At 27.6% G+C, this 18,288-nt stretch overlaps 2 protein-coding genes across 2 annotated transcripts; one reads left to right on the plus strand and one right to left on the minus strand.

Moving 5' to 3' along the window:
* Nucleotides 1-561: 561 nt before the first annotated feature.
* LOC112688961 lies at nucleotides 562-3,834 on the minus strand. Its single transcript, XM_025562411.1, has 2 exons — nucleotides 2,903-3,834; nucleotides 562-1,157 (listed from the first exon to the last, which is right to left on the minus strand). Exons 1-2 carry the CDS (start codon nucleotides 3,349-3,351, stop codon nucleotides 860-862), a joined length of 747 nt encoding a protein of 248 aa, XP_025418196.1. The 5' UTR covers nucleotides 3,352-3,834; the 3' UTR covers nucleotides 562-859.
* A 6,639-nt stretch (nucleotides 3,835-10,473) lies between these two features.
* Nucleotides 10,474-16,631, plus strand: LOC112688935. The gene is made up of 8 exons (XM_025562369.1): nucleotides 10,474-10,908; nucleotides 13,345-13,463; nucleotides 14,271-14,369; nucleotides 14,453-14,563; nucleotides 14,622-14,878; nucleotides 14,946-15,125; nucleotides 15,192-15,309; nucleotides 15,815-16,631. The coding sequence occupies exons 1-8, from the start codon at nucleotides 10,863-10,865 to the stop codon at nucleotides 16,580-16,582; spliced, it is 1,698 nt and encodes a 565-aa protein (XP_025418154.1). The 5' UTR covers nucleotides 10,474-10,862; the 3' UTR covers nucleotides 16,583-16,631.
* The last annotated feature ends 1,657 nt before the right edge of the window (nucleotides 16,632-18,288 follow it).

An 18,288-nucleotide genomic window follows, 5' to 3' on the forward strand; every position in this document is an offset into this window, starting at 1 on the left:
TATTACAAACAAATCAAATTACCAAAAATATTTAGGACCATATAACACCACAAGTCCCAGTAAGTTATTTTCAAAAAGTTCATTAGTTGGCTTTTTAAATAAGAATGTAAAAAATATGGGTTATGAAGAAATTATATAATTACAATAAATAAATGGGACAATGTGAAGTAACATCTACATAATCTTTCAGATGACTATATTAACATGGACAATGACTTGGAAGTATGCAGAAATTTATCAGAATTAATCAAACGTTTAGACATCTCTATCAAGTCCAATGAAGAAAAGGAAACATAACGTACTGAGCCCCTCATCATAAGCACTGAACAAGTACAGATGCATCAGAAGAATTGAGGAAATTTATCGAAAAAACAAACCAGTAGTCAGTGATAAACTTTTTGAAGCATTAAATAAAATTTAAAATTTCATTACAAATGTTGTGATCAATAGACAACCATGCCAAACAAAAATTCTATACATTTTTGAAATTATAGTACATATGTAACTATATAAACATTATAATAAATACATACTTAAATAAAAACAAAATAATTATTGTAAATATTGTACAGTCTTAAATAATATACATATTTTGAAATTTTATATTTTTTGGATACTCAAATTCATAGATAACTCAAAATTGTTTGTTTAATTGTTAGTTCTTTTATCTTCAAATCCAACTGTATATACAATTAAAAGTTATACCCTAATGCAATATTTTATCTTAATTGAATTCATTAATATCTATTATTGGTGACATTTTTATCAAAACATTTTACCATTAAAAAACAAGTTTAAAACTAGTCCTCGCCGAAACTGTTCCATGAAATTTGGGTGATCCAGTTAGTAGAATATAAAATCATATATTAATTCCATTTTCAGGACTAGTCAGTCTTTCCATAAAAAACTTAACAGCCATCTGAGGGCATTTCTTATAAACTAAAGATGAATCTAACAAATCAGTTTCGCCATTTATCCATTCAACTAAAAACATTAATTTGCGATTGACTTGAGATGCTTCAATTATCTTATTAGGCTGAAGTCCACGATCAAATCCGGTTTTTGGCTTTTTTACACTTTTATTCACTTGAGTACTTGGTTCAGATTTAGAATCACAAGTAGATTCTTTTATTATTCCATCCATTTTGATTGATACACTATAAAAATAAATTTTTTATTACTAAAACATAAATACAAATTTAAAATTAAATTTAGATACAAATGTTTGAAGAATTAAATTTAAATTGCATATAATAATTATCAAATATTTAATTATTAGTTACATAATTGATAAAAGAAGAATGAAAAATCTATTATCTACTATAATATACCTAAATCATAGACTCTATGATTATAATATAAATCATTAAGTACTCTATGACCTAAATACAAATTATTATAATAAATAGTGATCCATAGGTATTATAATTCAATTTTTCCTAATATAAATTTTAAATAAAATTTATATTGTTGAATAAAGTGACAAAAAATCAAATTGCCTGATAAAATACATTATTTATAATTTATATTAAAACTCTTTTAAGTGTTATTCATAAAAATGTACATTAGTAATAGTATTTCTTTAAAATATCTTTATGACACTCAAAAACCACATGATAAAAAAAAAAATTGCATAAAAACAAAATTGTTAGAAGACCTTTAACAATATTTGCACATTAAACTAAGTATTAAATATTTCTTTTAACATTCAAATCTGCTTTTACCTTAGAATATTATGGTAAAATTGTTCATAATATGCTAAAATGATGCTTACTCGAGCAATATAATTAAAATAATAGATTGAAGGTAATAAACAAATAGGAATTATTTATAGACTTTGATTAGTAATAACATATAGGTATTACACAATAACTGTGATACATACAAGAAAAAAAGGTTGTATGATTACAACCAGTGGTGTACTAATGAGGGGATAACCCCCCTAAAATGTTGAGAAGATTTAGTTTCTTGCGAGATATATATTTTTGGTCAATTCAGCTGACCATTTTATGAGGGTACCTATGCATATTTTATTATTTCCAAGAAAATATTGCAGATAGGGACGAATGGTGTAATTATTATGATTATCTATTAATATTTATTTTAATCTATAATCGTTATCGTATTACCATAGCACTACTTGTGCTAGTATTTCTAATATATCGCCTATCAAACTAAGTGACGAACAGAACTAGTATGTGTTATTTCATTTTTTTTATTCATAGTTTTTTAAATATCTTGGTCATTAATGTAATGATTAGTAATTGTTAGAAGAGTAGCCTCCTCCCTAAAAAAAATTAAGAGATATTATCAATCTTTTAACTAAAATGCTCCCGTGCTCATAAAATGTTTCATAATAAAATCTACTTTACGTTATTCTATTACATATTTCATTGATAAATTATAATTTAAGAACATCAGCCTCAATAAACGTTTTGTTTATATTTAATTCTCTTAAAAATATGATTCAATTAATTTCAGTTCACTGAAACTGCGTTCACAAGATGTCAATATCATGGGTGAAGTAAGAAATATTCGATAGGCTGTATGTACGATGGGATAAGCATCTTGAAAGCTATTTATAAGAATAAGATTCAAAATATTCTGGGAATGAATCAATAAAAAATATCAATGTCTTTTATACTTATATTTAATTGAATTTAATATCATGCACATCCGTGCAATAACTCGTAATGTATGAGACAAACATTTTGATTTCTTCATCATTGCGCGATTTTAATAATTCGTCGATACGTAAAAATAGAACATTGTGGAGATGCGAAAAACAAGTAGACCAGGTGGACTTGTACGTCAAAAAACCAATGTCAAAAGTGAAAAAATGCGGACATTGTAACAGCCAGTGACCACGATTGGAGCCTAAAAGTAAACAACGACGCGTTACCTAACCGCCGAAGTAGTCTCGCAATGGTTCTGTCCGCTGTCAGCGGCCTCCGAACCGGTCGTTGCGACCGTGGTGATGGTGTCGTCGGCGGTGTTGACCAACATGTCGTCATGGTTCTGTCCGCTTTCAGCGGCCTCCAAACCGATCGTCGATACCGTGATGATGGTGTTGTCATCGGTGTTGACCAACATGTCGTCATGGTTCTGTCCGCTTTCAGCGGTCTCCAAACCGATCGTCGAGACCGTGATGATGGTGTTGTCATCGGTGTCGACCAACATGTCATCATGGTTCTGTCCGCTTTCAGCGGCCTCCAAACTGATCGTCGAGACCGTGATGATGGTTTTGTCGTCGGTGTCGACCAACATGTCATGGTTCTGCCCGCTTTCAGCGGCCTCCAAACCGATCGTCGAGACCGTGATGATGGTGTTGTCGTCGGTTTCAACCGGCATGTTGCCAACGACGCTGCAATGTTACCACACCGTCAACCGCAGTTACTGATCGCGGGACCGCCGTCGAATTGGATAACGTAAATGAGACAATGGTCACCACCAACGGCTGCTCACAAAAGAAACGCGACCAAACGAACAATATCGACCTCGTCTTTCCAGACGACAGTGGAAACTGTACTGACAGGGAGCAGACCTGCCGTAGTACAGCCCTGAGAGCACACCGGCCAGTCCTCAGATGGATCCCACAAAACGTATAGACAGATCGGACGTGTCCCGTTCAATCGTCACAAACACCAACTGACTATAGCATATGAAACAATAACCGTTGCGTCGACTGAACACATGCGCGTCTTATCATTCGAACGTTGGCCGCCATCGGACAAGAGTAAACAACAACAACGCTCAGTGGTAGGAGGTAACAGGCAGACGTTGTGTATCGCTGCCGAATACGTGTGTTGAGAGAAAAGAAAAAGTGAACTTTTTTTTCCCCCGTAATAGCGACACACAGATATATATGCAACATTAAATGTTATAAAAACGCTGTTATCGTTGTGGAGGTAACGGAAGGAATGGAGGATGGACAACAACAATACGGCACCCACCATACTTAACCCGCATAGCACTGGTCAAAACAAATGCACGCCAACAGAATATCGATAACTTGATTTTGTTTGCATCGCACGATTATTCATACGATTCGGTACTATATACTAAAGACATGCACGGGCCGGGCTTACCCGGATCGGCCCGGACGGACTTTGGGCCGGGCTGGACCTTCAATTAGCACAAGTTACGGGCCGGAGCGGGTCGGACTTTTCTTAAATAAAATCCGGACCGGGCCGGACTATTTTTTCGACAAAAGTTACGGGCCAACAAATAAAAAACATTATGGTATCAAATATAAATTATAGACACGTACAAGTGAGGTATGACGAAATTTTGCTATCTTTAATCTTTATTCTGAAGAACCTATAAACTATAATAATGTAAAATAACAATAGGACAGACGTGTGGCGATGACATATTAGCTATTTATAACCACGTGATTTGATAAACCGGAAAACGGGTGACTGTAGTTCCCAGACCCGCTGAAACGCACTAACTAATGTCTAATTGTATCTAAAAAAAAAAAAAATAGAATCTACTATTTAGTAGGTATTATCTACAATCCATCATGGTCTCTATTATTTAATACCTATCTGGCTATCTATTGTAAATTGCGATGTTATAGCAAAACAATTTTCAAATATTGAGTAATTAATTTATATAAATTTAACAAATCAATCGTGTACATATTATCAACGTTTGGTCATCGTGATTCGTGGTTTATCGTAGACAGTGTTCTGTCGTTTTCAGTTTGTAAAGTAACAATCAATCATCAGACTTCGTCAATATTCATTAAGTAGTAATGTGATATTTGTTGTTTAAATTTTATATTAATTCTATAAGATGTTTTTTTATTATTAAATATGTTGTTAAAGACAAACAACTTTTTTTTGAAATTGTATTAAAAGTGATGTTTTAAATTAATAATATTTTAAAAGTTAGTTATAATACATTAGGTACTTAGTACTTACTACTTAATTTGTTATTCAAAAGACTGAATATTTTTTCATTTTTAACCGGGCCGGACTATCTAAAAATTTTATCGGGCCGGACTTTCTAAAAATGTTACCGGGCCGGGTCGGGGCTGACTTACTCGTCAAAAATATTGGCGGGCCGGACTGGGCTTTCTATAAATTTTTCCGGGCCGGGCTTACTCACCTAAAACTATTTGCGGGCCGGGCCGAGCTTTCCAAAAATGTTACCGGGCTGGACCGGGCTGCAAAGTATCGGCCCGTGCAGACCTTTACTATATACATAATATAAAACTCTGTGCCAGTGACGGATTCAAGGGGTGGGGGGGGCGAGGGCCCCTCTTTTGTAGTTATATATTCATAGTAGAGATGGGCGATTCTTTAAAGTGAATTGATTTAAATCGAAAGGATAAAATCGATTGATTTAAAAATCGACAAAATTAAATCGATTTTATGTAAATAATTTATTAATAATTTTCGATATAAATAAATAAAACATATGATTTTCAATATTATTTTACATATAACCTAGGTATTTTATAAAATACCTAGACATGCAAAATGTCAATTTTTTTTTAGGCAAAATACAAAAAATTTTATTATATGTTATATTACATTAAGATTCTATAAAAAAAAATTGTAGTTTGTTATAACAATTTGACTTCATATAAATCGTATGCATCAGTGGCACACATAGGATTTTTTTTCGGGGGGGAGTCAAGGTAAAAATGTAACAAATATTACAATTAACAAAATTATGCAAATCTTTAATATATTTTGACTTAAATAATAGCATTGATAATAGAATAGACTATTCTATAATCAATGATAGGTATTTAATAATACCTCTTCATATTTCAAACTTGTAAAATTTGTAAATTTTAACCTAGACATCGGAGAAAATTTCGGGGGGGGGGTTACAACCCCTTGACCCTCCCCCCCGTGTGCGCCACTGGTATGCATATACATACTATAGTTGCAACACGAAAATGACGAAAAAAATTACGATATTGCAATAAAATTATTAGTACATTCAATATTGTATCTTATAATTATTATTATAGTAGGTAGTAAAAGAATATTAATCATTATGGCGTTAAATCGTGAATGCACATTTATGATAAATGATAAGTAAAGTCGTTGGTAATAGGGGATGTCCAATTTTGTTAATTTTCTTCATATTTCCTACTCCACGATTGGCATTATACATAATACCTAGACAAAGCTCGTATTATGTATATTGCCGGTAACATATATATTTATAAGTTATAAAATCATTGATATTTTTGTTATATTTTGTTATATTTGATATATTATGTTCATAATATCCCAACAAAAACACTCCGTTAACTCCATGTAAAAAAACGAGAAGTAAAAAAAAAAAATAAAAATCCTATAAAATGTTTGATATAAAGTGAAATCTAAGTAAATGATCTAACGTGTAAAATGTACATATCAGTAATTAATTCAAATTTAATAAAAATTGGTTATTTATATTAATTTATAATATGAATTATTTTAACTAAAATCGATCTAAATTTAGTTTACTTTGCCGGAAAAAATTTTATTTGTTTTAATGGGCCCTTATCTATTACATAAACTTAGTACTAGGCAGGCGCATACACAAGGGGGGGTTAGGGGTTCAAACCCCTCCCGAAATTCAGGAAAATGATATTAAATATGTTTTTATATAGTAAAATTGATATATAGATTATATTATTATGAAAATGTACAACGTAAAACCCCTCCCTAAAAATTTTTTTGTGTACGCGCCTGGTACTAGGCTATATATTTTTTAGATTGAATCTTCCGGCCAAGTAAACTAAACCTTAATTTTAATAGTTTTTGATATAGTTCTGAATTCATATAATTCATGGAATTACGACAATTCTTATCGATAATACCGACGACGGCCGGCTACGCGCTACCTCCCTCCCATCACGCAGTCAATTAAAAATTATATTTATAACATATACCATTTGCAGCAGCACAAAGCGGAATGATAAATTTAAAATATAAATATAAATATATATAAATAATAAATATAATTAAAATATATAAAATTATATATTAATTATTATATTATATATATTAAAATATATTATAATATAATTAATATATATATATATATATATAAATATTAAAATATTTAATATTATATAATATAATATTAAATATTTAAATTTAATAAAAATTTAAAAGTACTAGGTACTAAAACATAGTTACGGAAAACTGTAATTATTCGCTTTGCAGTAGTTTTAGAGAAAAAACACCCATAATAAAATCGAAAGAAAACAATATTTGGAGAAAACAAAATATGAGTTTCTTAATGTTGCTAGTATTTAACTTATAAATTAAAATACAAAATATAAATATTTTATGTTTTTTAATTAGTAGTAATTTTTTAACTAATGGCTTTATTGTAAAACGGATATGACATTTTCTCTTAAATATCGTTCTCTATAAATTTCATCATAGGTATATTTACTCTAAAACCACTTTTTAGGGCCGTTTTGTTTGTTTTGCGTAGACATGTTTTTATCGTAGAAAATGAGCGTAATAACGTCCTCTTAAAAGAAAAAACACCTATTATAAAATCTAAAGTAGACAATATTTTGAAAAAAATGTCATATGCGTTTTTTAATTAACTTAATATTTTGCATATAATCTAACATTTAAAAAGTCTGTTCACCGGGGAATATTAAATATATACTCCTCTTCTTAGTTCGTTGATGTAAACCTGTATAGTCAGAATCTGGAAATTTTTCTCTAGTAACAGTTTAATACTTCACATAATACTTCTAGATAAAACAAATCGAAATAATGATAACACAGTGCATGTCAAAATTATATACGTGTGTGCTAGGAATAAATCAAATTGTATTATTTAGTATTTTGATACAAAGCTAATTTTAATATTTTTTCGTTCGAGTCTATGAGATAAATATTAAAAACATTTTAAGAAAAACAAAATGTAAAATTATGATATTTTGTGAATAATGTAATCTATGTGAATTTGAGGCCCTTGAAATTTCGGGGCCCCGGGTCCGGGCCCTACGAGCCCATGCTTTAAGACGGCACTGCATACATCATACATATTTTTCACAAAGGTTTACTATAATAGGTAGATACTATAATTTGAAATCAATTTTTATTTGATAATAAAATGTTATAAAAAAATACATTATTTAATTAACAATAATAAATAATATTAAAAAAGTAATACAAATTAAACATGATTTATATATTATAGGTATATTATATAATCTATAAACTTTGTATATTGAAGATAATGAGAAATTAAAATACACTAAGTACTATATACTATTAAACCATTGAGTATGTAGAAATTTTAATGAGGGAGTCTGGACCCGAAATCTCCTCCCCCCTTGGATACGCCCTAGTAATGAACTATAAATTATTTTTAAGTTTGTATTGAAGAAAAATTAGTTTTGCCTTCCTCATGGCCTCAACTCAAATACGGCCTTGATGGATGCCCATAATTAAAACTTTAAAAAGGAGTCAATTTTGTTTTTAAAATTATGAGTTATATATTCTCAAATAGGTAACACTAATTCAATTTTATGTTAATATTATTTTTCTAGAGAAGGGAGGGGGGCAAGTGCACAATCTTGCCTTCCCCAATGATCGCCCTTTATTATGATTATATTTAGAGAACAAATTAAGTAAAATTGTTAGACCCCCCTTAAATTATTTCTAGTTACCCCACTGAGTATTAGATATGTTGATACAAAATTATGTATATGTACCAATAAATGTAGCCAGTGCTGAGAGATCGTTTTCAAAGCTGAAGTTAATAAAAAGCTATCTCAGAAACACCATGTCTCAAACAAGTCTAAGTGGTTTGACCATAATATCTATTGAAAACGAACGTGCAAAAAAATTTAATATGTCGGCATTGATCAATACTTTTGCACAAAACCAAAGCCGAAAAAAATATTCACAACTTACTTTCAATATTTACCTACTTATAAATATATTCAAAGTATATTGCAGTACTTTATATTATACAGTCGAGTCGCGATAACTCGATGTTGAAGGGGTATAAAAATTCACTTCGAGTTATGTATTATTTGAGATATCTAACTAATTTATAGGGAAGAATTTTCTAGGGGAATAAAACACAATTCGAGTTGTCAAGTTTTTTGAATTATCAAGGTTCGAGGTATCGCGACTCGACTGTACATATATTAAAGAATAAAGATGTTACATGAGAAAAACAAAATTGTTAGTTTTTTTTTTTAATTCTCTCCTAGCAATTCGCCACGAACATTTTTAACACGGGCCTCCAAGAATCTAGTTCCGCCACTGGGTTTATAAATATTTATATTTGGAAAAACTTTTCTCCACGTCCTCTGAAGTGATTGGGAGACGCAGACGAGCACTAACCGACGTTTTAATTTTCGTAATTTCGAAAAAAATTACGAAAAAATAATAAAATTTGGATATAATAGGTATTATTCACTATAACATGACAATGACGCGACGACTGTAATCAACGAGATAAAATCGAATAAGTCTTAAGCACGGTTTAAGATAGATTCTATCTTAAACCGTGGTCTCAAGTTATCGGCATAATGGTTGATAAGAAGTGAACTAGTGTGAAATCAGTAAAAAGACTATAAATGTGGGAAAATTACTTAAATGTCAAAAAATTACTTAAAAAGTAACAAACACCGAAAAATGCAAAAAAAAAAATGCGAAATAAAAATTAGTTATTCGGATTCATATGCTAATGAAACACATTTGTGGCCAGGAAAGCATCGTTTAAAAAGTTCGAAAAAAAATGCAAAACGCATCAACTTCCGAACCCTATTTATTACTATATACTGGCTCAATTAATTGTTGTCAATTAAATTTCTATATTCGTGAGTTGGACAAAAAAAATGAAAGGTAATCAGATTCACGATTGACCTGTTGGTCATCCCGGTTTTACGAGAACGTCTTATTCTTCAAAATTGTGCCGAAATCTTAAAAAATTCCACTTTTCGCAAGATCTGCCCTGTACGTCCTTTGAACATTTGAACATAATATTAATAATAGTGAACTATTGTGACCAAGAATTTAGTAAAATAAATTTTTAGTTATCAGACATCGATACGACAACAATTAAAGACATTAAAGGTGTTATAAATTGAAATAACCGGGAGTAGATACAACAACGTCGATCGCATTTTCTCTCTTCGCCAACTTTCCGACTGCGCATGTCGCAATTTTATGCTTGTTGTCGTCGAATTAGGTGTACAAGCGCGTGTTGTTATTTTCGTATCTCCTTGTAAAATGTCGACATTCACATTCAAACGCAGAACTACCAAGTTCATTGATATATATATATATATATAAACTTTTTTTTTTATTCGTCGTATTTTTATTTTTGAAATTTGGCAATGCTCTAGCGACAAGCGACGCTTTCCACTTTGCAGCGATACGTTGATACGTTTGACGGGGCACCACGCCGCGTACACCGTACATGCGATAGGAGTACGCATGCGCGCGCGCACCGCGTCGTTATCGCCACCGCGATTGCCGTCGTCGGTGTTCGTCGCTCATTTCCCATTGCCTGTGACGCTGTCGCTCGCACTCGTAGTGCGGTAACTCTGTATTCTTGTACTCGCGTTGTCTCAATTTCCTCTCGCGCTACTGCCGCATCTACACTACTATCGTTATCAGGTTTTATTTTAATTTTTTCTGCCGTACCTACCTATACCGTCACGATTGCGACGTTCAGGTTCCCCTCCCCGCTCTGCCCGAAAACTGGCAGACGGCCCGATTCTCAGCAAAAGGTCTGTGAGAGGCCAACAGCTGTTCTCTACTTCTGTCGGCCATCCGTGTCGTACGTGCTACGTCTTCGGGAAAATATCGTAGAGCCCGAATCCAGTCGGCACTCTGTGTAGTCGAGTTCACAAAAACGAGATGAGTTCCGAAAACCTAAACCACCAACCTTCAGCGGATCACTCAGGTAAGTCAACTTTGAAAATTTAATCGTCTTGGTGCCCTGGATTTTTATTATTATATTACTGGATGGCTGTTCTTAAGATGAATTCGCCATTTTCTTTGTGTCTACACTACGCATTTATTAAGTCATACCATCGTATCATTATTATTGCTACATGTGTAATATATATGGTATAGAAAATAATTCTTTAAAAGTAATGGAATGGATAAAACAAATTATTATAATCAAAATTTTTGGTTTGTTATAACATGATGTATTTTTTTTTTTTTTTTTTACATTAAAAAACAGTATTCTTAAACAAATTACTATCATTATGGAAGAGGACATCTAAACCAACTTAAAGATTTCTTAGTTTCTGTATATATAAGTAGAAGTTTTAATATTATAAAATATAAGCCTGCAGTTAAAACTTTAATAAGATTTTCAAATGTGTTGTTAATTCATTTATAGGTTTTTAACTTTTTATTTCACACTTATAGATTCCTATGAAATTCTATATTAATCACCCAAGAAAGAAAATTCCTTAATTTTAAGTTTTGATCTGTTTTTGTCTTTCCAAAAAATATAGTTACTAACATATGAATATTTATTATTTGATTTTCATTTACTTCTTTTCTTGGCAAGTTTGAACTGTAAATAATAAATACCTCATTAGTAATCAAAAATGTATTCATATGTTTCAATACTTAAAAATGTATATGAATGTAGTAGTTAATATTATTTTATTTAAAAACATTATATAATGTGTAGGTTGACATTCATCATGATGAAAATTTCTTACAACTAACAAACGTTAACTTTAAAATTAGTTAATCAGCGGTGGCTCCTGGTTCATATAAGGTGGTGCACAAATAATTTATAAGATACTTATGTAGATAGGTAAAAAAAAATATTAATTTTACTATAGGTATGGGTACATATAACATACTTATCAGCATATAATTTTCTCAAATTCCCTAAGCTCTTCGTCACTGTAAAATAAAAATATATTGGAAAAAAATAAGATATTATATCTAATAAATAAAATAATATGAGACATAAATACAAAATATTGTTTCCACATTTGATGTGATACGTGGAATAATAAAAATAAGTTCGGTACACACATCAATTGTACTCTAAATTACCATGTATTACTAACCAATGTGATAACGCATGTAGATAATTTTTTATGGCCGCCTGGAGCACAGTGAATGTATGATCCATTAATTATTTAATTGTTAATAGACATACTTCTTAAGACGAAAAGTTACCAAAACTTTTTTTTTGACAAATATTTTTGTTAATTACAACAGATTATGTATATAATGACCCATTGTAATATAATATAGGAATCTAATAATTTTTGTGGATGATTCACATGCTCTTGTGCACCATAGCACGAGTTGTCAATGATCTTAATAATCTAAATATTAATCAATTTTAATTTAATCAATTAAATTCCTAATTTATAAATATTAAATACTACATAGATTTTTATGTCATACCAACTGACCTTTAATGTACTTACGACTCACATTTAATATGAGGGTGACCCATTTGCGCCAAATTTACGTGGTGTAACTATAATAAAGTAATATATTTTTTTTTCTCAAATAATAATTAATACAATTTTATTTAAATCATTGTTAATTATACAAAGTTTTTAAAATAATAATAATAGCTGTATAATACACATTTTTTATCGAGTAATACAAATTGAAATTAGTTATTAATTAGTGTAATAGTTAATAGTACTTACTTTATCTTTCGACGCAATAAATTAAGCTCTAAAATTTATAGACTTATAAAAATAACTTTACTATACGTTATAGATACGACATCTTTAAAATATAAGAATTAACCAAGTCGTTAATTTAAAATGTTTACATAGGTAAATTTGGCGCAAATTAGCTGTCTGAAAAAACATACCTTTTTTTATTTTGGCGCAAATTAGCTGTACCCAAAACTAATTCATTTTTTTTGGTGCAAATGGGCGATGCCTTTAAATACTGCGACACTAATTAATACTTTCATTTAAATTAAATTAAAATTATAAATATAATTTGTCTCGAGTTACAATGCTTCAGCATAATTTATAAAACTTTCATAAAATAATAAAATAGATTAAAAGCTAATTTGCAGTTTAAATAATATTGCATGTATTATAGAATTATTAATTTGTACCAATATATGTTTTTTTTTTTTTATGTGATTTAATCAATTATTTAAAAAAATGAACTAAACAAAATATTAAAAATGAATAAACTATTTCTTCATCAGTCATTTGAATTACTATTTTATTTTATAATTTTATTGTTATAAAATTGGGTTATTACTATATTTATACTTTGATCATTAATTTTGATTAATGTTATTTTAGTAACTGAACTTACTTGAAAATGTATTTAAAAATTTTCAAATATGTATTCAAAATACTAATTTACTTTTAATATTTAGTTCTAGGTACTTCAAGCAAACATAAAAGATTAATACTCTACGATAAAACATTTCTAATTAACATTGTTGATAAAAAAGTTAATTCGAAAATAGAAAAGCTCATATGTTTATATGGAGGAGTAAGTATTTATAAATGTGTATTTTGTTTTGTATAAAATTAAATATTAACATTGGATTTTTAATTATTATTTATTATTTAACATCAATAGATATTTGGACTTTAATTAGCACCACTTATAATACAAGTTTTATAATATTTAAATGTTTATATATAAATAATTTACCATTTCACTTGAATTCATAAAAATGTTTCATTATCTTATAGGGAAAAATATTTATGTATGAGGTAACAATTATTTCATTTTTAATTGATTTTACATTTTATAAATATTTAAAATAAATGCATTAATTCAACATATTGTTATTAAATAAATATAAATTTTTACATTAAATTAAATTGTAATTTATAATATTGTTACATTTAATATTATAAAATAATTTAATGTATTGTAATAGAAATTTATTATTTTTATTAGATAATTTAGAAAGAAGTATTATAATACATTTTTTTTTTTTTTTTTTTGATTTATGTAATTTCTGAGGTTTCTTCTACATTGAGAATTATGAAAATTAATTTTTGCTATAAAGAATAAATATTAGGAAATAAAAAAAATTATTTGAAATCTGTTATTTTATGGTTTAAATATTTTTCTATGTAAAAGGATACATATAGTATAAATTTTTCTAAGCAATAAAAAACAGACAGTAAAACTTAATTTTTAATTCATAATGAATTTATTAATGTCTGTCATTGGTAATGCTGAGTTTTACTCTCAATAAACAACATTTATTGAAGTTAATATTTTTATCTTTTTTTTTTTTTTAATAAATTAAATGATTTAATTAATACATTTTTAACTTTATAGAAAATAATTCAATCGCTAGAAAAAAATACTGATTATTTAATATCAGATATATCAAGCGATGAAAGAGTTAAACATAAAAATGGTTCAGAATTAAGTAATGTATGAACATGAATATTTTTTAGTTCTAAAATTTTTATTTTTAATATTTTTAATAAATATAGTTTTACTTTTTGAAACTCTAGTGTAAAAGAGATATTGAAGTACAAAATGTCTCATCTTCTAAATGCACTAATTCAGTTGATCTAATTAATAAAGCTAATCTCTTCAACATAAAGATTTTATCAGCTAAACAGGTATGAATAAATACTTAACTCACAAATTATAATTTAAATTTTATTTGTTATAATATAGTTTCAGCGTTTGCTAAAATTTTCACTGAAAAAACATCGTGTTAACAAAAAACCTACAGACAAAGTTGCAAGTGTTTTAAGAGGAAAAGTTAGTTTAAAAATAGAATCAATGGATCAAGGACAATGTCCTGTGTTTGAATTTATTCCTAAGTGGCCAGATTTAGGAGATACATTATCTAAAAGTAAACCAATAATTCAAACTCAAAATAGTTTTAATGGAGATATAAGTGGCGATGAATATTCTTCTGATCAATATAGGTAAAATAATTTTGAATCTTTCCTTTTTATTTAATAATAATATAAACTTTGATGGTAATTTTCTTAGTACCTCAGAAATTGGTGGAATGTGTGAATTATGTGATATGCCTTTTATGAATTATAAAGAACATATAAATACAAAAAAACACATGAGGGAAAGTCAAGACGAAAATAGATTTCATGAATTGGATGAGCTTATTAATGAGAGGCCTTTAAATGTAATTTTTAATCACTTTGAACCTGAGAAGTATGTTTTATAATTTATCAACAAATTCATATAAATTTTTGAATTAATTATATTTATTATTATTAGAAAAATTAGTAAAGATGAAAATGTAATTATGGAACAATCAAATGTCAAAAATTGTGTTGAGAACACAGTTATTACAATAGTTGATTCTGATTCAGATAATAATAAACAAAATAATGTGGTAAGGATTAATAATGACACATTTTTTTAAAAGGTATTTCATGTTTTTAATGAACTCCGATAAAAAAAAGGACACTGTCATTTGCATTAAAGACATTAAAGTTCCAAATTTATTTATTAATTTATTAAACATTTCTAAATTTTAATATAGCTATGCTTTATTATTGAGTTTATCAAATTTTGATTATGATAATTGTATATTATCATAATATAATACACTTGATAGTAAAGCATAATTTTATAAATATAAATTTGTAATAAATTTCTCACACAACCAATTTTATATGGTAATTAATAGTTAATCTATTATAATTCAAGTATATAGGTAAATTACTGTTAAAGTAATTAAAATCAATAAGCCCTTGACACAATAAAACATATTGGGCTTAAATCCCTACAAATATTTCTTAGAAGAATCTTTTTAACAAATAATTTTTCAATAATAAAATAGTAAATGAATACTGTGTATACTATATTCAGAACTAACATTTTTGTATATTTTTTAGACATGTTCATTTGGTGACAAAAATTCCTATAATTTAAATGAACAAAGTTTAAAGAGAAAATATCGTTCAACTACCATTACATTTTTACCTCAAAAAAGGCCTAGTAAACTACCTAAATCATCACATAAAAAAACGAAACGAAAACATAAAACACATCAAAAAATATTGCCTAAAGATATATATAAAGTAGAAGTTGTAAACAACAAACCATCAACTACAAAAAATAATTCTAATAATAATATAAATGTATCCAATAATAAACCACCTGTTATAATACGCCTCAAAAGAGTATCTCATTCAAAAAGGAAAAATCCTTCAAGTGATAATGATAGTCATATTTCAATATCATCTGATGATCAAGAAATCCCAGAAAAGTCAATTCCTGTTCAACGATGTATACGCGTGGTCAGAAAGCCAAGCTTCAGTAATGAAACTGAATCAAAAAGCTTTTCAGATAATCAAATATTTACATTTGAACATCCTGAATTACGACGAAAACTCTCTAATGAAATTTCTTACTATCCTACACAAACCTATATTTCTAATTCTAGACCTATCATTGAACAAATTCATGAAAAAATAGCCTCGATAAATAACCCTAGGTTTAAATGTTCACTGTCAATTAATGATTCTTTAAAAATTATATCAAATATGAATCATGAGAAAATTGGAAAATGGTTTTATAATATTCCAAAAAAAATTGAAGATTGCTCATCACTTAATTCCACTATTCATATTCCCTCTATTAGATTATCAAAAATAACATAGACTTAGTTAAGCCTAAAATAATATAATTTGATTCCCTTAAATTTTGTTATAATATTTAGTTTTAGAATATATGTTCCAAATGGTTTTGTATCCTATTTCAGATCTCATTATGTTATTTTCTTAACACTTAAATTGTTAATTTTATATTAAATTTAAAGCTTTTATTTTATATTACTAACCAGTTAAAAAAAAAAAAAAAAATATTACGATTTTGCTTGATTGTACCTTTAATTTATTTTATTACATGATTACTGAAAACAAACATTTATATTAGTTTAATTAAAAATAATATTTTATAAATATTTCTATGTATCCAGAATAGTTAATTTACAAATATTGTTCATAAGTGGAAAATTAGTGTTTGTTTTGTACTTAATTGAACTACTAATTATTAAATGTTTTTATATACTAATACCATGTGGACCATATTAATTAATGTATCCACTGCCATACTTAGTTTATGTTGTGTAAAAACGTTGATTTACTTCAAATTTTATATTAATGTATCATTCATTTTATTTATTTATTATTTTTTTTTTATTTTTTGACTTTTTGAAAATTTGTGTCCATAATTGGATTAATAATTTTAGTTTTGATAAAAAAAAAAAATTAAATCTTTAACTAATTAACTAATTTATTGGTTAATAAGTTACAATTTTTAAAGTTATTTTTGAGCATGAATACAGTACACATAAAACTTTATATTTCTACTTAGTAATAGGTTAACATTTTGTGACAAATTTTCAACAAGTTATTGTTTTATATTTTATTTACATTTGCCATGGTATGAGTAAAATAATTTTTAATTGTTTAACGTATAAAAGTGTTATAAATTTAACTAATATTTAAAACATTTTATTACAGTTATTTGTTGTTATTTTTAGCATCTATTTACAAAATTATATATATTATTATTATTATTATTATTGAATAGTAATAATAGGTTTAATTTATTCTATTTTAACAGTTTATTGAATGTTTTGTTTGTAATATTATTGTAAATCTATATTACACGTTTTCTATAATCAAATATTTTTATTAATTAATTGTTTTTTATCATTGACAGACTGACTTAATAATGGAAAAAAAACAATCTTATTTTTGAATACATAATGCATAAAATATTTCTTATTTTTATGATTGTATAAATGTGTGATGTTTTTACTATTGCATTATCAATTTCTGTTTTGAAATGAGTAAATTTAAATATATTTTTTAAATTTAGTTAAAAATATATTTATAATTGTGTATTACCACAGATAACACGAAATGTATTACCAATATTGTTTTATGTGATAAAATATTATTCATAAATAAAAAGATTATGATAATGAATAAAATAAATTTGTTTATTGTTTAAATATTTTTTAACATAAACCATGAATATATGAAATAAATTTAGTAGTACATACTGGAGCTGTCCTCAAAAATTTTTTTACAAAGGTATATTACTGAATAACCACATTATACGAGTATTACTGTGGATATATTTTAAATTTGTATATGTTAATGTAAAGTGTACATGTGATTATTGTGTTCGTTGAATATATATTTAAATTTCTACACATTTTGTATTTTAATCAATTAGTCAAAGTCTAATAGTTCGGTTTACATTTCTGTAGATGGTTAATATAGTAATCGAACAAAATTATAAGATAGATATTATAGATTAACATAAAGTAGTAAAAGGTTGAACTTTTAATTTT

The sequence above is a fragment of the Sipha flava genome, unplaced genomic scaffold (genome assembly GCF_003268045.1).
Source record: "Sipha flava isolate LNK unplaced genomic scaffold, YSA_version1 41_pilon_pilon, whole genome shotgun sequence".
NCBI classification, from domain to species: Eukaryota; Metazoa; Arthropoda; class Insecta; order Hemiptera; family Aphididae; genus Sipha; species Sipha flava.

Excerpts from the sequence above, each read along its gene's own strand:
- LOC112688935 (XM_025562369.1), top strand. The coding sequence starts at position 10,863 with ATGAGTTCCGAAAACCTAAACCACCAACCTTCAGCGGATCACTCAG. Across the intron at positions 14,370-14,452 it reads ATGGTTCAGAATTAAGTAAT|TGTAAAAGAGATATTGAAGT; the intron begins GTATGAACATGA and ends TTGAAACTCTAG. Across the intron at positions 14,879-14,945 it reads TATTCTTCTGATCAATATAG|TACCTCAGAAATTGGTGGAA; the intron begins GTAAAATAATTT and ends TAATTTTCTTAG.
- LOC112688961 (XM_025562411.1), bottom strand. The coding sequence starts at position 3,351 with ATGCCGGTTGAAACCGACGACAACACCATCATCACGGTCTCGACGATC. Across the intron at positions 1,158-2,902 it reads GAGACTACTTCGGCGGTTAG|TGTATCAATCAAAATGGATG; the intron begins GTAACGCGTCGT and ends TTATTTTTATAG.